The sequence below is a fragment of the Cricetulus griseus genome, chromosome 6 (genome assembly GCF_003668045.3).
Source record: "Cricetulus griseus strain 17A/GY chromosome 6, alternate assembly CriGri-PICRH-1.0, whole genome shotgun sequence".
In the NCBI taxonomy this organism is placed as follows: domain Eukaryota; kingdom Metazoa; phylum Chordata; class Mammalia; order Rodentia; family Cricetidae; genus Cricetulus; species Cricetulus griseus.
Window position 1 is genome coordinate 141,676,413 of NC_048599.1, and position 22,809 is coordinate 141,699,221.

General features: G+C 44.3%; 2 protein-coding genes and 1 pseudogene across 8 annotated transcripts in view; 2 read left to right on the plus strand and 1 right to left on the minus strand.

Moving 5' to 3' along the window:
* Positions 1–22,809, plus strand: part of Sptan1 (spectrin alpha, non-erythrocytic 1) — a 69,742-nt gene that overhangs the window by 39,635 nt on the left and 7,298 nt on the right. For 4 of the 7 annotated variants that reach the window (XM_035446300.1, XM_027423131.2, XM_027423133.2 and 1 more), the window contains 20 exons: positions 57–80; positions 947–982; positions 2,574–2,621; positions 3,647–3,738; positions 4,012–4,156; positions 4,242–4,423; positions 7,421–7,520; positions 7,635–7,832; positions 7,912–8,058; positions 10,005–10,108; positions 10,206–10,368; positions 10,712–10,726; positions 12,143–12,274; positions 12,524–12,661; positions 14,298–14,402; positions 17,460–17,668; positions 18,467–18,587; positions 18,973–19,094; positions 19,541–19,673; positions 20,490–20,588. In XM_035446300.1, coding sequence (XP_035302191.1) covers positions 57–80; positions 947–982; positions 2,574–2,621; positions 3,647–3,738; positions 4,012–4,156; positions 4,242–4,423; positions 7,421–7,520; positions 7,635–7,832; positions 7,912–8,058; positions 10,005–10,108; positions 10,206–10,368; positions 10,712–10,726; positions 12,143–12,274; positions 12,524–12,661; positions 14,298–14,402; positions 17,460–17,668; positions 18,467–18,587; positions 18,973–19,094; positions 19,541–19,673; positions 20,490–20,588 — 2,313 coding nt within the window. The remainder of the gene's footprint in view (positions 1–56; positions 81–946; positions 983–2,573; positions 2,622–3,646; positions 3,739–4,011; positions 4,157–4,241; positions 4,424–7,420; positions 7,521–7,634; positions 7,833–7,911; positions 8,059–10,004; positions 10,109–10,205; positions 10,369–10,711; positions 10,727–12,142; positions 12,275–12,523; positions 12,662–14,297; positions 14,403–17,459; positions 17,669–18,466; positions 18,588–18,972; positions 19,095–19,540; positions 19,674–20,489; positions 20,589–22,809) is intronic. The other 3 variants (XM_027423132.2, XM_027423134.2, XM_035446301.1) reach the window with 2 other exon arrangements.
* LOC103161254 lies at positions 13,313–13,733 on the minus strand (annotated as a pseudogene).
* Positions 15,241–16,252, plus strand: LOC100764299 (ribosomal biogenesis factor-like). The gene has a single exon (XM_035446302.1). The coding sequence runs from the start codon at positions 15,902–15,904 to the stop codon at positions 16,193–16,195; it is 294 nt and encodes a 97-aa protein (XP_035302193.1). The 5' UTR covers positions 15,241–15,901; the 3' UTR covers positions 16,196–16,252.

Genomic DNA, 22,809 nt, shown 5'->3' on the forward strand with positions numbered 1-22,809 from the left:
TGGCATTCTGAAGCATGTTTTCTCTGTATTAACCCAGTTTCCTTCTCTCCTCGTAGGAGGTGTATGGCATGATGCCCAGGGTAAGTCACAGGATTCCACAAGAAGTCAAACTTGGCAAGAATTTAGATTGGGAAGAATGTAAAGGCAAGAACAGAGACCTTTTGTTGTGTAAGAATGTGAAAAAGAAATTCTAGGCATCCATGATGCCTGCCATTCTCCAGAACAAAAGTGAAGGGGTTTTGTTATTAGCCCAGGTTGGCATGGAGCACATTATATAGCTTAGACTGGCTACAAATTCACAGGCCTTCTGCCTCAGCCTTCATAATGCTGGGGTTCCAGGAGTTTACCACCTACTTGGCCAAAACATATTCGATCTTTATCATTCTAAAAATTTTTCCCTAATACATCCTTATTGTTTTTGTTTATTTTTTTCTCAAAGAATTCTGTGGCATAAAGGAGAGATGGGCCTTATTGAATTTCTTCATTCTTTCCATCTCTTACTGTATTTGGGGTAGGAAAGAAGGAAAAAAAAAAAAAAACAGTAGGGAGCTATAGAGTTGGCTCAGCAGTTACGCAGTTACAAGCAGCTGTTGCTCTTGCAGAGAATCTGAATTCAGTTCCAGCACCCACGTGATGGGTTGCTCACAACCAACCTTAACTTCAATTGCAAGCAATCTGATGCCCTCTTCTGAACACCTGGGCACCAGTCATGCCAGTGGTGCATGTACATACATGGAACCAAACATTATGCACACAAATTAAATCTTAAAAGGAGGAGGGGAATTATCTTATGTGTTTGGTGATTCCTTTCAGGCAGCCTTAGGTTGGTTGCTCTGCATTCCATAACAGTGAAGATAAACGGTTGGGATTCCTCTGGCATCACAGTTGCTGACTGGAAAGGTTCTGTGCTGCTGACTTGCTGCCTAACTCCTTTTTCTTTGACTAGGATGAAGCAGATTCCAAGACAGCCTCCCCGTGGAAGGTAACTCCTTTGCACATTACTAATTCCAATTATTTTTTTCAGAACTTGCAGCATCTTTTTTTCTTGTGTGCATTTTTCTTGGTGTCCAGCTTGTTGTGAACTATCCCTTGGTTGGTTTGGCCTCCTTCTAACCTAGTGGCTGTATTCTATTGTCTGTGGAACTGGGAAGCCTAATACACAGAAACAGAATGCCCAGTAAGAGTGGGCCATCTTGATCCCAGAGTAAACCTCACATGGGGAAATCATCCATTATCAGGTGTTACCCGACAGGATGATAGGACTGTTACCAGGACTGAGAATGGAAGTGTACCTCCTGTCTGTATCTCAGTGACAAGATCTGTAGTTCAAGGAAGCCAGTATATAGACGGGTCCATCTGCAAAGCAGGAAGGAGAGGAACAAGTTACCTGCATAGCTGACGTCACGCACCCAGTACAAGGTTACCAGTGCAGCAGAACAGCAAAGCTGTGACAGGGAATGTGGAAGAAGGCTTGATATACTGTGCTTCCAGCTAAGATTACACCACCAGCTACACACATTTTAGTTTCATAGGAAGTTCTATTCTGACTCATCTCTTGTAATACATTGCTTACACTATAAACAAATTACCGGTAGACTTTTGTGTTACATAAAAATACATTTTCAGGACATAGACATCTTAGAAATCAAGCAGAAAAGGCCTTCTGTTACCAGCCTTCTATGCTCACCCTTGTGCTGTTCAGTCTTCTTGTGTAACTTGTCTCAGCCTAGGCTGAGTTTCTCTCATACTTCTATTGGGCGCATTTGATGACTTCCCTTCCGTGCATCAGAGCTTAGCCCTGCCTCCTTTTGTCATACTTCAGAGATTTTGAGCCAAGAGGAGTTTTTTGTTTTGTTTATAAGCTGGGTGGATAGGACATTTTGTTTACAAGGAGATGCATTGTAGAGAAGAAAGCTAGCTAATTCATTGGCTTGCTTCTATTTTCCTTCAGCAATGCTGTCCCCTTTTCTTCAGGACACTGTTAGAAACCACTGCCTAGTAAACCACTTTAACCGTGGAATGAGTGATTTTTGCACCTTACTAATAATGAAACAATCACAGTAATCAGTGTATGTAAAACTGTTTTTTGAGCCCGGTGTTGGTGGCGCAAGCCTTTAATCCCAGCACGTGGGAGGCAGAGGCAAGTGGATCTCTGTGAGTTCGAGGCCAGCCTGGTCTATAGAGCAAGTTCCAGGACAGGCTCCAAAGCCATACAGAGAAACCCTGTCTCAAAAAAACAAAACAAAACAAAAAAAGAACTGTTTTCTGGAGGGTTCTTTGGTGTGGACAATAAAGTACACCATTCATGACTCTAAGTTGCCCTTCTTTAGCAGTTGTCCTCAAGATTTCATTCTCTGCTTGGGTATGCCTCACCCTGCAACCAACTCCACTTACATAGTTGGTGTTTTCTCATACCTTTGTAGTAGCTGGAGTTTTTATTAATGCCCCTGCTTCAAATTTTTCCAGTGTCTGTGTAGGGTAATGTTAGTTTGAGTGTTGGGACTTAGTGCAGTAGCAGATCTGTCTCTTAAGTAGAAAGTCTTGACTGGTTTCCCTATGCTCTCCTCTCACAGTCTGCTCGCCTGATGGTCCATACAGTGGCCACCTTCAACTCCATCAAGGTAAGAAGTGGTGACCAGTTAGTTGCCCTGCTTACCCTTGCTTTTCTTCACTGTTGTCCCTCTCTTGACTACAGTAGAGGGCATGCTATGATCCAGCCCACTTCCATAGATCTCAGAACACATCAACCATCCTCATCAAATGCCTAGAGTCATGTAGTAATTGCATCAGGATTGTTGTTGTTGTTTTGGTTTTTTGAGACAGGGTTTCTCTGTGTGTAGCCCTGGCTGTCCTGGAACTCACTCTGTAGACCAGGCTGGCCTTGAACTCACAGATAGGTGCAGATCCACCTGCCTCTGCTTCCTGAATGTTTGGTCAGGTTTCTTGATCCAGACTTCAGTATGAGTGTTACTTTTCTGTTGCTGTGACAAAACATTACGACCAAGGAAAACTCTGAAAGAAAGTGTCTAATTAGGAAAGAGCAGGCAGAGATAATATACTGGGAATGGCTAAAAGTTTGAAACCTCAAAACCTGCCCACACCTCCCCAACAAAGCAAACAGTTCTTTTCCAAACAGTTCAACCAATGGGGACCAAGTATTCAAACATTAGCCCATGAGTACCATTCTTGTCCATACCGCCACAGAGCAGTACTGAAAAGCTTCACTGGCATTTCCAATGAAGCAGGAATCTTAAGGACTCACTTTTCCTGCTACCTGCACTTACCTTTCCCAGTTCTGCTCTGGCCCGAGACTTCTTTGGTTGTAGTACTGAGAGAAGACTCTTAGATGTCTTACTTGTAACTTAGGTATCACATGCAGGTACCAATGTATTGGAAAGAAGCACAAAGTTAGTTTCTCCCAGTGCTGCAAAGAGGGTTCCTAGATCAGGCATTTGAGGGATTTTCAGGCTATTGGATGTGACTAGTTTTGATCACTGCTGTGGTGCACTGTTGTTGTGTTTGCAAGATGGTTGGAAATGGAAAATGACAGGTTCCTATAACTTCCAGTTGAGTCATTTTCCTAAGGCCTGAGTGTGGGTGTGCCAGAACAGGTTAGAAGAGGGCTGATATTACCATTCTCCTGCAGGAGCTGAATGAGCGTTGGCGGTCCTTGCAACAGCTGGCTGAGGAACGAAGCCAGCTCTTGGGCAGTGCACATGAAGTACAGAGGTTCCACAGGTGAGGGCTGGCTGGGTCAGGAAGCAGTGAAGACTTTCCCCCTCAAAGATGGGGCTTGCTAAGGGGAATCTCAGCGTAAGTAGCTATGTCTTGTTGATGTTTGGTTTCTTAACATCAAAGCCATGTAAGGCACAGTGAATTCTCAGTTAATACTACTGAGAGTGAATGTGTGTAACTATAACACACACACAAGTGCCAGCCTAAGAGGTTTTCTCTGATTGCCCTGGAACAAAGGCAGTGGTGCTTGGCACTCACTATGTGTCCTACCTGCAGAGATGCTGATGAAACCAAAGAATGGATTGAAGAGAAGAATCAGGCCCTGAACACAGACAATTATGGCCATGATCTAGCTAGTGTCCAGGCCTTGCAGCGCAAGCATGAGGGCTTCGAGAGGGACCTTGCAGCTCTGGGTGACAAGGTGAGAGAAGCTTGGGGAAACCGAGGCCTAAACTCTGCTGAGCACAGCTGTTTCTCTGGGCATTCTTACCACTCTTTTCCTATAGGTGAATTCCCTTGGGGAGACAGCCCAGCGCCTGATCCAGTCCCACCCTGAATCTGCAGAGGACTTGAAAGAAAAGTGCACAGAGTTAAACCAGGCCTGGACCAGCCTAGGGAAGCGTGCAGACCAGCGCAAGGCTAAATTGGGTGACTCCCATGACCTGCAGCGCTTCCTTAGTGATTTCCGGTAAAAACCAAGTGTCTTAGTTATGTTTCTGTGATGGAACACCATGACCAAGTCAGCTTATATAAATATTTATTTAGTTTCAGAGTTCAAGGCCATCATGGTGGGGGGAACATGGCAGCAGGTATGGCATTGAAGCAGTATTTGAGAGCTCTCATCTTGAGACACAGCTGCAAGGTTGAGAGAACTAACTGGAAATGTGATACAGCTCCAGCAAGCCCCCTGCCTAATCCTTCCCAAACAGTTCACCAACCAGAAAACAAGTATTCTGATATATGAGCCATTCTCATTCAAATAGCATACCTAGTGTCACTCAGAGATTTTTACTGCATAAGACCATCTGTTAATAGTCAATTTTACTTTAAAAATAGCCACTTAATATAAAATATTCAAAGTACCAAAAATCTTTAATCTCTGTACTGTGGGTATATGTATATACATTCGGGTCCATATACTGTCATAGAGAAGTTGAAAGAGTCATATAGAAGCTGGGTGATGGTGGCGCAAGCCTTTAATCCCAGCACTCAGGAAACAGGCAGGCAAATCTTGGTGAGTTCAATGCCAGCATGGTCTACAAAGCGAGTTCCAGGACAGGACTAAAAGCAGAGAAACCATGTCTTGAAAAACCATAAAAAATAAAAAGAAGAGTCATACAGAATAAACTGTGGTATTGTTGCCTGTAGTTACCAGTTAATTTTATGACACTCATTAATTATGGATTCTTTTGTTTTATTGTTATTGCTGTTTTTTGTTGTTGTTTTTCCTTTTTTTTTTTTTTTTTGTTAAGATTTATTTATTGCACATACAGGGTTCTGCATGCAGGTATGCCTGCATGCCAAAAGAGGGCACCAGACCTCATTACAGATGGTTGTGAGCCACCATATGGTTGCCGGGAATTGAACGCAGAACCCCTGGAAGAGCAGGCAATGCTCTTAACCCTCAAGCCATCTCTCCAGCCCTGCTGTTGTTTTTTTCAAGACAAGGTTTCTCTGTATAACAGTTCTGTTTGTCCTGGAACTCACTGTGTAGACCAGACTAGCCTCTAAATCCCAGAGATCTGCCTGCCTCTGCCTCCCAAGTGCCTAGACTATAGGTGTGCACCACCACTGCCTGACGGTTCTTTTGTTTTCTGAGCAACAATAGACTGTAGGTCCCAGCATTATCCTTATCACCTTGCATGAATTCACTAATAGTGTCTAAGCCCACCAGGTGATAGTGGCACATGCTTTTAATCCCAGGAAGGCAGAAGCAGGTGGATCTGAGTTTGAGGCCAGCCTGGTCTACAGATTGAGTTCCAGGATAGCCAAGGCTGTTACACAGTGAAACCCTGTCTTGAAAAAAAAAAAAAATCAGTCATATTCACATTTTCTTGGTTTTCTCCGATACATATTTCATAACTGGGAGTCTAGAGATTCTGTTTGATTCTAGGTCCCTCAACCTGGAGCAGTATTTCTGGACTGCTTTTGGATTTTTTTGTTTGTTTGTTTTGTTTTGTTTTTTTATTTTTGTTTTTGTTTTTTTCGAGACAGGGTTTCTCTGTATTGCTTTGGAGCCTGTCCTGGAACTCGATCTTCTCTTTTATCATTTATGTCTTAAATTGGGAGTGGGGGGCATTTGTTTGTGGCAGGGTTTCTCTTTGTAGTTCTGGTCTTAGAACTTGTTTTGTATACTAGGTGAGCCTAGAACTCAGAGACCACCTGCCTCTGCCTCTCAGTGCTAGGATAAAAGATGTGCACTACCTGTTCAGCTCTCCTCCTTTCATAAAAGAAAAATAATTTTTTTTACATTGTATTACAAGTATATCGTTTCCACCTTACCTGCAAGTCCTCCTGTGGATTCCATTTTACTTTCAAATTCATGGCCTGTTTCTTTTATTCTTGGGGTGTGTGTGTTTGTATGTGTGTATATATATACACATACATAAATATATTCCTAAGTACAACCTGCTCAATCTATACAATGTTGCTTTCTTTGAATATGTTTTTAGGGCCGACCATTTGGTACTGGATAGTATGCTCGTCTCTGGCCCTGGCAACTATGAAATGCTGAGATGGGGTTCAAAAGAAAAAAAATCAGGGTTTCTCTGTATAACAGCCCTGGCTGTCCTAGAACTCACTATGTAGACCAGGCTGGCCTCAAACTCAGAGATCTGTCTGCCTCTGCCTCCTGAGTGCTGAAGGTATACACCACCACTGTCTGGCCTGTGGTTCTTTATTTAGTGTTGAATCCTTGAAAGCTTTTCCCTTTCCACAGTAACATGTCTATTGGCATTGTCTTTGTTTAGAAAGTTTAGGCAGCCACTTTGCTGAGACTTTATTGGTGTAACTTCTAACATTTTTAGGAAACACAATCTCATAGCAAACTCCCTGTTCCTCTGGCTCTTAACAATCTTTCTGACCCCTCTTGTGCAGTGATTCCTGAGCCTTAGGTGAAGGAGTTGATTTGTAGATAGGTCAGTTGGGACTGGACTCCATGACTGCATTTTGACTGGTTGCAGTTTTCTGTAGTGATCTCCATCTATTGCAAAAAGAAGTTTGCTTGATGATGGGTGAGAACTACCCATACCCAGCTAGACCCAGGAGAAGGATCCCCTTCATTTTTTGGTAACACAAACAAGGTTACCAGCCTTCGTTACCAACACAAATAAGATCTAGCCCTGTTCAATATATGACCAGGTTAACCTAAAATAACCTTTTGAAGACTGGAGGATGGCTCATTGGTTAAGAGCACTGACTGCTCCTCCAGAGGACCCAGGTTCAATTCTCAGCACCAATATAGCGGCTCACAACTGTCTGTTAACTACAGTTCCAGGGGACCCAACACCCATGGCAAAATGCCAATGCACATAAAATACAAATAAATTAATTAAAATAGCTTTGACAGTTTAAAAAATAATAATAATAACCTTCTGAGGCAGGAATGATGCAGCCATTTCCTTCGCAGGAGCCCTGTTTGTTGCCATATGTGTAAAGGGTGTTCCTCTGTGAATCTGGTTTCTAGGGACCTCATGTCTTGGATCAATGGAATCCGAGGGTTGGTATCTTCAGATGAGCTAGCCAAGGATGTCACTGGAGCTGAGGCTTTGCTGGAACGACACCAGGTAGGTCCTGCCTGCTTCTTAGTGGCTTTACCCCTCCCCTTCTTGGGATCCAGTGGTTGATACTAGTGTGGGCACCGTCTGCAAGTTACCTAATCACTTCTCTCCTCTTGGCAGGAACACAGGACAGAAATTGATGCCAGAGCTGGCACTTTCCAGGCATTTGAGCAGTTTGGACAGCAGCTGTTGGCTCATGGGCACTATGCCAGCCCAGAGATCAAGGAGAAACTTGATATTCTTGACCAGGAGCGCACAGACCTGGAGAAGGCCTGGGTTCAGCGCAGAATGATGCTGGACCACTGCTTGGAGTTGCAGGTGTGTGCATTTGAGTTCTCATCAGGTATTTCTTGCCAGTGGTCTTATCTTTCTTCACACCTACCTGTCCACTCTCTAGCTGTTCCATCGGGACTGTGAGCAAGCAGAGAACTGGATGGCTGCCCGGGAGGCCTTCCTAAACACAGAAGACAAAGGAGACTCACTGGACAGTGTGGAGGCTCTGATCAAAAAACATGAAGACTTTGACAAAGCTATCAATGTCCAGGTGGGCCCTGGATCATGAGATCCTAGTCACATCTTAATTTGGTGGCAGTTCTATCTTAATGACTAGGTTAAAAAAGAAGTTACTGACTTGGTTGTATTAGTTAGAGGCTATTAATGGCCTTCGTAATATTCTTGTTCAGGAGTCAGATGCAGGTGGACCTCTAAAGTTTAAGGCCAGCCTGGAATACATAGAACATTCCAGGTTAGCCAGGGCTACTTAGTGAGACCCTGTCTCAAAAACAAAACCAAAAAAAGCTATTCAGGTGGCAGGTATGGCTATGTGTTCGAGTACTGCCTAGTATGCTATAGGGTCCTGGAACCCAAAAGCCATGCATGGTGTATGTGCTTATGATCATAGCTCCAGGGCTCTCTGGCCAGGTGGCCAGCCAGCCTACTCAATGAGAGACAGAAGACAAAGTGGAGGCTCCTGAGAAGTGGCATACACACATACACTTACTACATATATGTATACACGTAGAAAAAAACCTCAAAGAAGTTCTGTATTACTGTATGATGACATAGCTATAGCTCCCTAGAAGAATGCTCCCTATCATATATGATATTTGGGTTCAGACCACAGCACTGCAAAAAATGATGGCATAAAAAAAATTTAGTTATCTCTAAATTCATGAGTATTTGTGTGCCTGTCTCTAAGTGTAGCATGTGTGCGCAGTGCCCTTAGAAGCTAGAAGAAGGTGTCAGATCCTCTGGAAGTAGAGTAGCAAAACAGTTGTGAGCAGCCACTTGGTTGTTGGGAACAAAACCCAAGTCCTCTGTAAGAGCAACAAGTGTTCTTAATGGCTAAGCCATCTGTCCACCACCACCACCACCCCCTCCCCACCCCCAATGTTCTATTTTGTGTTTTGAGACAGCGTCTTTCTGTTTAATCCTGACTACCCTGGAAATGGCTAGGTGTGGTGCAGGCCTTGAACTCACAGAGATCAACCTGCCTCTACTAAGATTAAATATGTGTGTCACCATGTCCAGCCCCCCCAATATTAATTTTTTAAGGATGAAAATCTATGTTTTGGTAATAACAAAATTGAAAACTATTTTGTTGGAAACAGAACAGTGTTCTTTTTTTTCCCCTTACCTTCCCACCTTTATTTATTATTAAAAAGTTGAGGAGTTAAGTATGGCAGGTCAGTGAATAAGGGCATCGAGTTCTCAAGACTACTTCCTGCTGACCTGGAGAGCGTCAACCATCTTTGGGGGACCTGAGAAAGCTGAGGGGCTCCTCTGTCCTGGGGAGCTGGTTGTTTCATCGCAGTTCAGGCAGTATGGAACTCTATGGCACCTCTTAGACTGGACATGGCGGTGGTGGATGGAAGAATCCAGAGATCCTTAATTGGAAAAGTGACTGAGTTGAAGGTTACAGGGCCCTAGCATATCTCAGACTGCCAGGGGCAGCAGGAAATGCCAGGAAAACCTGCCAAGTCAGGTTATGATAAAGCTTGAGGGGACCTTGGTGGATTCCATGGCAGGCAAGGATGACCTAGGCAGAGGGACAAACATTCCAGGCAGACAGAGCTTAGTGAGAAGTTTTATTAGAATGGGAAGAGGGGGAGAAGGAAAGAGAAAAGATGTAAAGAGACACAGATGAGAGAGGACAGAAGAGAAGAGGGAGACAGGAAAAGTCCTGTTAGCTGCAGGGGAACAGCAGGAAAGAGCAGAAAAAGAAGAGCTGGAAAGAACAACAGTGGTCATTTTATGAGCCTAATTTGTTGGTGTGGCATCTGCTGGTGTCCCAGCAACTGCACAGCTCAATATGACCTGAAGTCCTCTTGAACTAAACCCTACTCTAGTAATGATGATAATCAAGCTGGCTTCTAAAGTGTCGGTGTGTTCTGATCTTGCCACCAGTTAGTTCCAAAGTGTAACCATCTCCTCTGAAAGCTAGCAGGCCTTGTCCAGCCCACCTTGACCTCCTTGCCTGTTTGTCCTCAGGAGGAAAAGATAGCTGCCCTGCAGGCCTTTGCCGACCAGCTCATTGCTGTTGACCACTATGCCAAGGGAGACATTGCAAACCGACGCAATGAGGTCCTTGACAGGTGCGTGTCCTGTGCTGATGACTTCACCAGTTCCGAGAAGATGAATGCACATATGTGAGAAGCCACACCTACTCCAGCTTCTTCTGTTCACTCACAGGTGGCGCCGCCTAAAAGCCCAGATGATTGAGAAAAGGTCAAAACTTGGAGAATCTCAAACACTTCAACAATTCAGCCGGGATGTAGATGAAATTGAGGCCTGGATCAGTGAGAAGTTACAGACAGCAAGTGATGAGTCATATAAGGACCCCACCAACATCCAGGTGAGTGGGACTCATTGGGGGCCTGTTCTGAAGTGCCCTATGCTATTGAGGTCGAGCTGTTAAATGAGACTCTAAAGTAAATGCCTGCAGAGCCATCTGCACCATGATAAAGCTTAGAAAGAGTTCCTGGGCCTGTGCCAAACATTGCTGAGCTAGTAGAGCCATTTGAAAGCTGTTCCCTTGCTAGTCTCCATAGAAGCTTGTCTGCTATAATGTGTCTTAAGGGTCCTGCTGCTGTGCTATTCCCAAGTGCTGAATTTCCTGGGGAAGTATGATAGGTCTTTAGTAGCTGAGATGTGTTCAAATAAGTGTACTGAACTCTTCTTTCAATCTGTTTTTGTAGCTTTCCAAGCTGCTGGTAAGTTTTTTATCCTTTTAAGAGTTGTAGATTTGTGAGCTCTGAGATTTGTGTTGTACTCTGTAGAGAACTGTTGCTGGCATGGTTCACTGGTGTCTATTCATCCATCATCATTCTAATCCCCAGTCACCCTCCATCCAAGTGTCCCTGTGAGATGTGGCTTTCTCTGTTGTAATTAGCTGTCACTCCCTATCTGTACTTCCCATTTCATCATCCAGGCAAATTCTGTACAGTGTTTGGTTTGGGGGCAGTAGTTGACCACTTTCTTTCAAGGGTTGCTTTTGAAAATGGAATATCAGCTTCTATGTGTAGACTGTGACTTTGTTTTACTGGTCTCAAGAGGTCAAGTGGCCTGGGCATGGTAGGCCAGGCTAGCTTGGGGTGAATCCAATATACAACCAGAGGTGTCCAGAGGTGCTGGCCTAGAGAACTGCAATAGCTAAGTGTGTTTCCAAATCTAAGCAGACGTTTTTCACAAAAAATATCTATCATCATGTGGCTCAAACAGTCCCAGAACTGAGAAGAAGAAATACAGCTGTAGAAGAGAATAAATGGTTTTGAACCAGCGATGACGAGAGCAAAACACAGGGTGACTGCATTGTTGGGATCTGTGGATGAGACCTGTTTGTTGGTCCTGGTGCTGCTTTAGCAGCCACAGTCCCCTCCTTGCGACGATTCCTGCCTCCGAAATGAAACATTGGGTGCAGAATTCTTGGCCAACTAAACCATTTTGTTTGGTTTTGGGGGTTTTTTGTTTGCTATGGTTTTTTCTCTTAATTTCTTTACCAACAACATTTTCCCATGTATTTTCCCCAGAATTGTGTTCCAGCTACTGTACCCTCACAATCATAGTTCTTAAGTGTTTCAGCATCTTTTGTTTCTTAACAAATTCTTAGAAACAATACCAAGCCCCCAGCTCTTTCTTCCTGGCAAAAATAAAATTTAGCCAAAGCCAGATATTCATCAACAGGAACCACTGTACCCATTAGATGTGCTCCTGTTGTAGGTGGTGGGATATCCCATACATGTTAAGACTTCTGTCCAGGAAAGATAAAGGCATAGGTTGACACAGGTTCATAGTTAGATTCAAAACTAAAATTCACCCCAGTCCCCTTCAAAATGGAAAAAAGTACAGATTTTGAGGCTTTGCCCCCAGCCTGCTGATGAGCTGTTTAGAACTGGCTTTTACTTCACTGACCCTGAGCTAGTTATCTCCTTTTCTGGCCTAAACCTACCTCTGCTGGGCTCTCATAGACCCCAAACCATAGCACAGCACAACCTGTGGTGGCTTTCTGTCCACACCAGTGCTTGCCTTGTTCCTTACTTTCGCAGCACTCACTCCCTCCTAAGCATCTCTTTTGCCTTAATGACAAGCCTAGCAAGAACTGCCTCTGAATGGTGATTTGGTATTTTCAGAGCAAGCACCAGAAGCACCAAGCCTTTGAGGCAGAACTGCACGCCAATGCTGACCGAATCCGTGGCGTCATCGACATGGGCAACTCACTCATCGAGCGTGGGGCCTGTGCTGGCAGTGAGGATGCTGTCAAGGTATGGTCCAAGGGCCCATCAAGGTATGGTCCAAGGGCCCATACTATCTCAGAAGAATGGCAGCATGCTACTGTCCACTTCACTACTCCTGTAATACAGCTTAAGACCTACAGTCTGGAATTTGAGAACACAGTTCCTATGATTGTTTTTACTTCCTCTTTGATGGTCTCTGATTTGGGAGACCATCTTGGGAATGGATCCTTCAGAGATTTCCCCATCCCAAGTGACCCACCCCCATTTCTTCCTAAGGCTCGCCTGGCTGCACTTGCAGACCAGTGGCAGTTCCTGGTGCAGAAATCAGCTGAGAAGAGCCAGAAGCTAAAGGAGGCCAATAAGCAACAGAACTTCAACACTGGAATCAAAGACTTTGACTTCTGGCTCTCTGAGGTAATATGAGGTGGTTCTTGTTCCCTACCCTCAGGGACCTTCCAGCATTTGGGTAATGAATGGGTCCATTAGCCAACCCCAGATTGTAAAGGAGAGCCTCTTCAGAGTACCTTGAAAAGAAGTCCTCATTGTAACAGATTGCTGTTACAGAGTGATTAGAAGCTTAGAACAGAAAAATTATTTCAGAAGATCTTGGATAAAGGACTGCTCCCCAAGAGAGTGTATAGAGGAGGATATGAGTGGCTGGCAGGCAGTTCCCACAAGTCTGCACCAAGATATAACTAAAAGTCCCAAGAGAAAGGGAGTCAGAGTCTAGGAAAATGGAGGAAATTGGGACAGCAGAGGCTCTAAGGGTGATTTTAGATACCACCTCGGTGAACATTTCAGAGTCCCTTTGTATTTCCATGAATCATTGTAGAGGTGAGTTCACACTGTCAATTTTCATTAGTATTTATGGTATAGTTTATATAGTTATATAGTTATATGTATAGTTATATAGTTATATGTATAGTTATATAGTTATATGCATGTGTATATATATATATCTTTTTAATCTTTATCTTTAAACTAATGACTATACATGATTTAGGAAGGATGCTGTAACCAAGCAATGATCAAAGAAGAATCATCTGTTCCACGCCTTTTCTTTGGTCACTCAGAAATGTTACCAGCAATGATTGTTGTCACTTGCCACCTCACATTCTTTTTATCCATGTATTCACCATAGTCCACTTTCCCTTCCACAAATGTGCAAGCCCCCCTTTTCACATACTGGTATGCCATGTCTCTGAGGCCTGGTCGAAACACGGATATTCTGTGCCATGTTCTCTTTTGACTGACGTCCCCCATCTGGTATACTTCACTATTTCCTGATCAACACATCTCATTTGTTGCCAGAGAAAATATTGTGACTGGATTTTTTCTTTCCACCTGTCTCATGACAGGGGTCCTGACCTAGTCGCCCAAGTAACTGAACCTGATTCATAGATGTTTCAAGAACCAAACTGCTGGCCACTTCAGACTCATGTCTTACAAACTGATGAAACACCTGTAACACAGGTCTTCGGAACATGACTTCAGTTTTTCTTACAGTCTAATCTTTTTTAGACTTTTCCTGATGTGCAGCACCTGATTGCAACCCCGCTACAGACTTGCTTCCTTATGGCGTAGTTTTATCCCATGTCACTACATTCTCCTTAAATGTTTATGTATGGGAGAGTCCAAATTTAAAATTCCCATCTAGCTGCCATTCAGGGGTCCCTAGAGTGCAGACCACAGTTGGACATCTTAGCACACTGTTCCCACTGTGGTCCTTGTACTAGAGGAGCTTCATTGCTGTTGGTTGTTGTTATCTTTGCCCTTGCATTCCAGAGAAGAATTGGGGCTGTGCCTCTATCTCTACTCTGAACGGGCTCCTTAGTCATATTGGACCCGGCTTAGTAGGCAGAATAGTGAGTGACTCCTTGGTACACACCTTTAATCAAACTACTCAGGAGGCAGAGGTAGAAAGATCTCATAATTAAACAGTAACTCACAATTAAAAAGGACCTAGCGCAGCTCCTGGCCACCCTGGATTTTCCAGAACACTATGCATGCATCCTATAATAACCATTCCCCTTTGTATTGCCAATTGCAGGTGGAAGCTCTCCTGGCATCAGAAGATTATGGCAAAGACCTGGCCTCTGTGAACAATTTGCTAAAAAAGCATCAGCTGCTGGAGGCAGACATATCGGCCCACGAGGTCAGCAGGCTAACAGATAGGAGGGTGGGGTGATTAGAACGAACCTCAAGAGTATCTAGGGTGTTGATGAAAGCTAAAATTATTCAGTGAACACAAGTGATACCTGGCACCCAAAGCAGCCGTTTGTATGTGGACTGGTTTCTTGATTTTTCTCAGCATAGGTTTATACAGATCTGATTTGTGAAAAACCAGGTGTGTTTTTAGCTGGAGATAGATCTTTGTGGTCCAGTAGTTGCCTGTTATGCCCAAGGGTCTGGGTCCCATCAATGCTGCTACAAAATTAAAGGGATTTTTTTTTTTTTTTGCATGTATAATTTTGTTGTTTGCTTTTTTTGGTTGCTTTGTTTTGTTCTGTTAATTTTTCCAAGACAGGGTTTCTCTGTGTAGGCCTGGCTGTCCTGGAACTTAATCTGTAGGCCAGATTGGCTCAAACTCACAAAGATCCACCTGCCTCATTTTTTAAAATTTTTTATTTTTATTTTATGTGCATCGGTATTTTGCTATGAGTGTCAGGTCCCCTGGAAGTGGAATTATAGACAGCTGTGAGCTGCCATGTGGGTGCTGGGAATTGAACCAAGGTCCTTTGGAAGAGCAGTCAATGCTTTTAACCATTGAGCTCTCAACCTCCCCCCCACACACACACACCCTCAACCTCCCCCCCCCCACGCACACACACACACCTGCCTCTTAATGCATGTGCCACCACTGCCCAGCGGTTGATTGCTTTTGCTATGTAGTCTTGGCTGGTCTCAAACAAGATCTACCTACTCTGCTTTGGAGAGCTGGGATTTTTTTTTTTGCGGGGGGGGGGGGGGGAGGGGTGTCTGAGATAGGGTTTCTCTATGGCTTTGGAGGTTGTCAGGCCAGGCTGATCTTGAACTCACAGAGATTGCCTGCCTCTGCCTCCCAAATGTTGCGGTTACAGCATTTACACCACACCTTTGGCTTTAAATAATTCAAGTAGTAGTTCTATAATAGGAGTAGCATTTCTGTGAATGGTGACAGTTTTTATAAAAGGGGATGAGTGAGAAGGACAGCATTGGTTACATTTTTGGAGATTTCTATTAGTCTGTTTTACAGAGGACATGTGGGTTTAAGCTTCTGAGTTAATTGTGTGTGGCTTGTATGTTGGGTATACAGCATATAGGTAGGCTGAAGGAAGAGGAGGAGAAATATGATTCAGATTATGGAGAATAGTTTTTCTACACAAGCAACTGTGATTGGTATCAGTTTTGTAACTGTTCACAATGAACTGTGTCAAAAACTATCCATGTCCTGTCCATCCTGGGCTTGGAATGAATTGTATCTACTTGCGATTCTGTCACATGTCTGGCTCAGTTAAGATATGTTGGTTCTCTGATGACTTACACATTTTAGTTCTAAATGCTTTGACGCACTTCATATTTGATACCAAAACCTCATTCATACCTTGGTGTCTCGATTTGTGGATGGCGTCATTGGGAACCTGAGCAGCCTCGTGAATTTTGCAAAGTTTGACAATGGCCAAGAACAAATTTAAAGGACAGAAGTCCAGTAATGTGTTTCACATAGCCAGCCAAAAAACCTTCAAGGTTAAAAACAAAGCAAAACCAGTTACTACTAATCTTAAGAAGATAAACATTATGAATGATGAAAAAGTCAACAGAATGAACACAGCTTTTATAAATATACAGAAAGAACTTGCAAATTTTTCAAAAAGTCTTTCTATCAAATCTATGCAGAAAGAGCTGCAGCACCACGAAAATGAACCAGCTAATGTTGATGAAGCTACAAGACTAATGGCTCAGTTATAATACAGTGACAGTATATCATACTCCCCCAAAGATCAATAAATTGAATGTTTTATACAACTTTAAAAAACAAGCAAACAAACAAAAAAAAACCCATACCATGTTAGTCTCATCAGAAAAACCCTGGGGTACCAGATAAGAATTTTCCAAAATTCTAATTTTCTTCAAAAAGTTTGAATTATGCCAGGCAGTGGTGGCACACACCTTTAATCACGGTACTCGGGAGACAGAGGCAGGAGGATCTCTGTGAGTTTGAGATCAGTCTAGTCTACAAGAGCTAGTTCCAGGAAAGCCTCCAAAACCACAGAGAAACCCTGTCTTGAAAAACAGAAACAAAAACAAAAAAAGTTTGAATTTTACCATTAACAATTGAATTCGGTTCCTATCAAGTAACAAATTCTCTTCATCTTTTTGAGAGGCAAGGCAGGCAGAGTTGAAACTGGGTCTCACACTGCAGTATAACCTGGCCTGGAACTCATTATGTAGCATAGGCTGGCTTTGCTGCTGTGCCTTTCCTGTCTTGGCCTCCCAGGTGCTGGGGTCACAGGCTGAACCCCACATCTAGCACACTTTACCATTTTTGACAGAATAGTTTCCCTTTGAGTTCTTCTTTAATGTTAAACGTGGTGTTTTTAAAATTATGTTTATTATTTGTTGTGAGGGGTATAGAAAAGGTATGTACAGAGGATAACTTGAGTCAATTCCCTCCTACCATAGATGAACCTAAGTCACCCTCTGAGCTATCATGTAGGCCAGCGATGTCTGATTAAAGTAAATCTGCTGTGGCCCACATATTTAACCCTAGCACTCAGGAGACAGAGGCAGGTGATCTCTGAGATCCAAGCTAGCCAGGCCTACATGATGAGACTCTGTCTCAAACAAAACAGAAATGAACTTTTGCTGCTTTGCAAAGTACACGGTGAGACTGGTGACACAACTTAGCGGAGAAGCGTGCTTACCCCACAGGGAAGGGTGAAGAAATGAAGGCCACGGCTAAGCAAAATAGGTTGCAGAAAAACTTGGGTTTCCACTGCAGCCATGGCACTGCATTATGTATCCCACCATCATCACACATGTCTGTGGTGACAGGGAGCTAAGTCTTAGTGTCAGCATCAAAATAGTTTGATCTTAGGAAGCTGCATGGGTCCCCACAGCACATCCTGACTTGTGAGGCTGCACAGCCCAATAGGGAATTAATGAGTATTATTTTCAGGGAGCTGTCTTTGGGAACCAGGTTTCTCAGGCCTCTCTTGTGTCCCTACTCCAGGATCGTCTGAAGGACCTGAACAGCCAGGCTGACAGTCTGATGACCAGCAGCGCCTTTGACACTTCCCAAGTGAAAGACAAGCGGGATTCCATCAATGGACGCTTCCAAAAGATAAAGAACATGGCAGCCTCCCGAAGAGCAAAACTGAGCGAGTCCCACCGCCTGCATCAGTTCTTCCGCGACATGGATGATGAGGAGTCCTGGATCAAGTAAGTGCCCTTGCAGTTGTGTGTCCAGTGTCTCAGAGGCTATCTAGAAAAACGGGCTTTCTTGGTTTGTTGGGGTGGCAGGGAAGTGTGACGTAAGGGCACAGTTTAGAGATCTTGCCAAACTCCCTACTTCTACTGCACAGTAGTAAGCAGCAGTCATCCTGTAGCGATGATGTCACAGTAGACCCTGCCTTGTGGGTCCCAAGGAAGTTGTTCCGTTTTTGTTTTTTCATGTTTGTTTTTATTGTTTTGGTTTGTTTTTTTGTTTTTGTTTGGTTGGTTTGGCTTTTTTCTTTTGTTTCCCTTGTTTTGTTTTGTGTTTTGTGGAAAGGGTCTCTCTGTGTAGCCCTGGCTGTCCTAGAACTCACTGTGTAGATCAGGCTAGACTTGAACTCTCAGAAATCCACCTGCCTCTGCCTCCCAAATGCTGAGATTAAAGGTGTCCACACACCTTTAAGAAAAAAACTTTCTATGTTTCCCTATATGTGGGGAAACACATATGTGTTTCCCTATATGTGACATGTGAGTAAATGGAGTTAATAGTACAACACACAGCAGGGCCAGTCCTCTGTACTCTCATGACATTTAGATGAGTTATGTTCCTTGACAAATGTGCATCGTCAGAGGCAGTTCTAGATCCATGGTTTTGGGAAAAAGCAGCTTCTATTCCCAGGAAATGGAAAGGGATTTTTATGAAGAAAATGGTAGGGGTTGGAGGATGCCAGAGTGAGTGGCTGAACTAACACACCCCATGGACATGATCAGGTGCAAGCTGACCATACTGCCTCTGCTCTTCAGGGAAAAGAAGTTGCTAGTGAGCTCTGAGGACTATGGCCGAGACCTGACAGGTGTTCAGAACCTGAGGAAGAAACACAAGCGGCTAGAAGCCGAGCTGGCTGCCCATGAACCAGCCATTCAGGTGAGGGGTTACCTTCTGCTGAAACACAGGGCCATGAGGAAGGGGCCAGGTATAGGCAAAGTCCTCTGATCTTAATGGCGTGATCTTGTGATCGTGATGCCTCAGTCCCGGCCTTGAAGAAGCAGAACTGTTTGTTTTTCTGAGTCAGGGTTTCTCTGTGTAATCTTGGCTGGTGGGGAACTCCTTATGTAGACCTGGCTAACTTCAAACTCAGATCACAGGTTTCGGCCTCCCAAGTGCTGGGATTAAAGCTGTGCCCAGCACATGTAGCCTGAAGAGATCATTGTGAATGTGATTTTGAGACTTCTGGCAGCTTGAGCCACAGGTACCTGGAACTAGGCACTTGGCAGCCCTGCTGGTGTTGATTCCTTTTCTCACTTGTCAGGGTGTTCTGGACACTGGAAAGAAGCTGTCTGATGACAACACCATCGGGCAAGAGGAGATCCAGCAGCGTCTTGCACAGTTTGTGGAGCATTGGAAGGAGCTGAAGCAGCAAGCAGCTGCACGGTGAGTACATCAGCAGGCGCTCTTAGACAGATGGAAGGGCTGGCCCTTCCTGCCAGCTCATAGGCCCTTCATTTCCTTGGGGTATCAAGTATTAGCTTGCTCCAGAGCCATTCTGAGCTGTTCCTGTCCTCTGAGTCTGAAGCCAGCAGTTAACTCCAGAGCTTCCTGTCTGAAGAGCCTGTCTGCCTTGTGTCCCTTAGAAGACTAAACCATGTTTACACACAGACACACTCCTTCATGGATATTTTAGAATATTTTATCCAAAGGAAAGAGCTCTTATTTATTTGTCTGTCTATTTTTTTGTTTGTTTATGGTACTGGTGATTGAACCTGAGATCTTAAGACACATTAGTCAAGCGCCAATACCACCAAGCTAAAACTCCACCCCCCCTTCATGGATATCTTAAATACATATTAACGATTTCCCCTCCCCCATTTCCTAATAAGGGGCCAGCGGCTAGAGGAATCCTTGGAGTATCAGCAGTTCGTAGCCAATGTGGAAGAGGAAGAGGCATGGATCAATGAGAAAATGACTCTGGTGGCTAGTGAAGATTACGGAGACACTCTTGCTGCCATCCAGGTCAGGAAAGCTAAGCAAATGTATGAACAGTGAAGGTATACTAACTCACAATCTGAAGGCTAGGAGCCTGAAGTATAGTGTTGACCAACCATGTTCCCATCACACCTCATAGAAGAAAGTCCTTACTGCTTCCAGGACCACACTTTCACTCCAAGCTTTTTTCCACATAGCATCTCTCTCTGTGTCCACTCTTTTCTCTGGCATTCCCTGTCTGTCCAAATTGACTTCTTTTTGGAAGGATACAATCTTACTGGTAAGAGAGACTGAAAAAATCCATTAGCATCCTTTTTTTTTTCTATGTTCATGGCCCCAGAAGTTAAGCTCAACCCATAGCCACTTTGAGTTGGTTACACCATGGTCATACCTTCTTGAGTTCCAGCCAGCCAATGTGGAAGCAGTTTGCATTGCCTTGAGCCACTCTCCTCACAGTTCATGTGTTAGGATATATTCAGTGACCTCCCTCCTCAGGGTGTGGTTGAGGTCCCTAGAAACAGGAAGTTGGTGATATTGTTCTCCATTCATTGGGGAGCTAGACATTAAGACTGGGTCCCTTATGGGATATGCTTAGAAGTGTTGTTGCTTTGTTGGGCGCTTACTTCCAGCTTTCTGAGCATTCTTACCCTAAACTAGATGGTTCTGCAGACCTGCAGCCTATTCTCACTCCTGGCTCCCTGGTACCTGTGTACCATGCTAATGGTACTTCCCCCTAGGGTACAGAGTAGGAGGTCGGGGCTCATAGCTTGTGGCACTCTCTATCCCAAAACCTAGCATATTTACATCCAGGCCCAGTGGCTGACCTCACTACTTTGTCTCTAGGGCTTGCTGAAGAAACACGAAGCTTTTGAGACAGACTTCACTGTTCACAAGGATCGGGTGAATGATGTCTGTACTAATGGACAAGACCTCATTAAGAAGGTGAGCCTGGATCCCAGGAAGATTCTTGTTTTCAGCCCAAAGTACACCAAGCTGAGTTCTTTTTTCGATACAGGGTTTCTCTGTGTAACTTTAGAGCCTATCCTGGCACTCGCTCTGGAAACCAGGCAGGCCTCAAACTCCCAAAGATCTGCCTGCCTCTGCCTCCCCAGTACTGGGATTAAAGGCATGCGCCACCAATGACCCGCCAAGCTGAGTTCTTAGTAGAGCTGTCAGCAGGCCTGTGCCATGTTTCATATAGCCGGAGTTGCTTTTGAATGGAAGGACTCCTCCTTGAGCAACCAGCTTTTGGCCTTAAGTGAGAAGGGCAATCTTGTTGGTTGTTTCTTGACAGTAGGACTTCCAGAATACTATGCTTTTTCATTTTTTTTTTATTGTTTGATGTATATGATTTTCCTTCATGTGTATGTCTGTGCACCACATTTATGCATTGCCCAAGGGTATCAGAAGAGTGTGTTGGATCCCTTATGACTGGAGTTACTGATGATGTGAACACCACGAAAGAGCGGGAAATGGAGCCTTGGGCCTCTGTAACAGTCAATATTTTTAAACTACTACATGTGTGCAGTGCCCAAAGAGGCCACAAGAGGGCATCATAGCCCCTGGAATTGGTATTGCAAGCAATTGTGAGCCACTGTGTGGGTTCTGGGAACATCCAGTCTCCTATTCCTTTATTTCTTGGTGATAAAGGTCTTTATAGAGATAAAAGAAAACATAAGTAAGTAAGTAGAAACCAGATGACACAATGTATTCCTAGTGAGTTTGAGACTGACTTGGGCTATGTAGTAACCCTGTCTCAAAAACATCACTAGGAATCACCCAGAAAGCCACTACTCAGAAATGGCTATTCTAGTTCTTTTTTTGTTTTGTTTGGGGGAGGGTTGTTTGTTTGATTTTCTTTGATTTTTCGAGACAGAATTTCTCTGGGTAGCTTTAGACCAAGTTGGCCTCGAACTCACAGAGATCAGCCTGCCTCTGCCTCCTGAGTGCTGGGACTAAAGGTGTGCACCACCACCTCCAGGCTGTATTCTAGGCCTTATTTTATCTTGAGATAGGGTCTCTTGTAGTCCAGGCTAGCCTCCAGCTTGTTCTGTAGCCAAAGATGACCTTGAACTCCTCATCCTCTTACCTCTACGGCACTGGTGCTAGGATTGCAGCTCCGTATCACCAAGCCTGGCTCATTGAGATTTAATGTTTGGCCTTCCAGACTTTCCATTTGTACTGTGTAGAACTAAGCATGAAATGTCTGTTTAGTGAGATTGTATAACTCTGTGGTTGTGTGACACCTACTCAGTAGGGACAGTTTGTTTATTGGTAACTTTTGTCTCAGTACTTTGAAATCAGTGGAGAGTCCAGGCCTCCCCATGGCAGCTCTAGACCCAGGCTGTGCAGTGTCAGTCCACAGCCGACCATCAGTTCCTGCGGCAAAGCACTGGTGTGAGGAGTGCTGGGCACTCCTGCCACAAAGCTTCTGTGCAGTAGCTGCCATGTATAGAGCTGAGATTTGGGGCTGAGCTGGTGCCCCCATTTGCAGACCATTTGTGTGACAAAATGCCTAGGTGTCCAGGTTTGTTCTCCTGGCTGTGATCAGGAGACAGCATGAACTGGAGTGCAACCAAGACTCATAGCCTAGGAGAGTGAGAAGCTCTACACCTTGTTGCCTCTCAGCTCTTAAGAGCTGAGGTGACTGAGTTGTGAATGTTCTTTAGTGCTCTGTTCTGGGCAAACTTTCCCTTCTTTACCTCATTTCTCTTTTCTCTGCAGTCTTTTTTTTTTTTTGGTTTTTCGAGACAGTGTTTCTCTGTGTAGCTTTGGAGCCTATCCTGGCACTCTCTCTGGAGACCAGACTGGCCTCCAACTCACAGAGATCCGCCTGCCTCTGCCTCCCGAGTGTTGGGATTAAAGGCGTGCGCCACCAACACCCGGCCTTCTCTGCAGTCTTGTATGTATTTCCAAATGCAGTTCTGTCTGGAACTGGTGTTCAGGCTTCACCATCTTTTGTTTCCATGGCAGCCAAACACTTCCCAGAATTACTATCTTTCTTAAATACACAACGGTTGGAGCCGTTCTTTGGCTATATAGAGTTTTAATATTTAAGTGGTGGTTTTTCCCTTTCAGAAACGCTGGTGATACACTTTACTCACGTGATCCACCCTTCTCGTGCCTCCTAATTCCTGGAATTAGATCTCTGGTCCCAGATCTT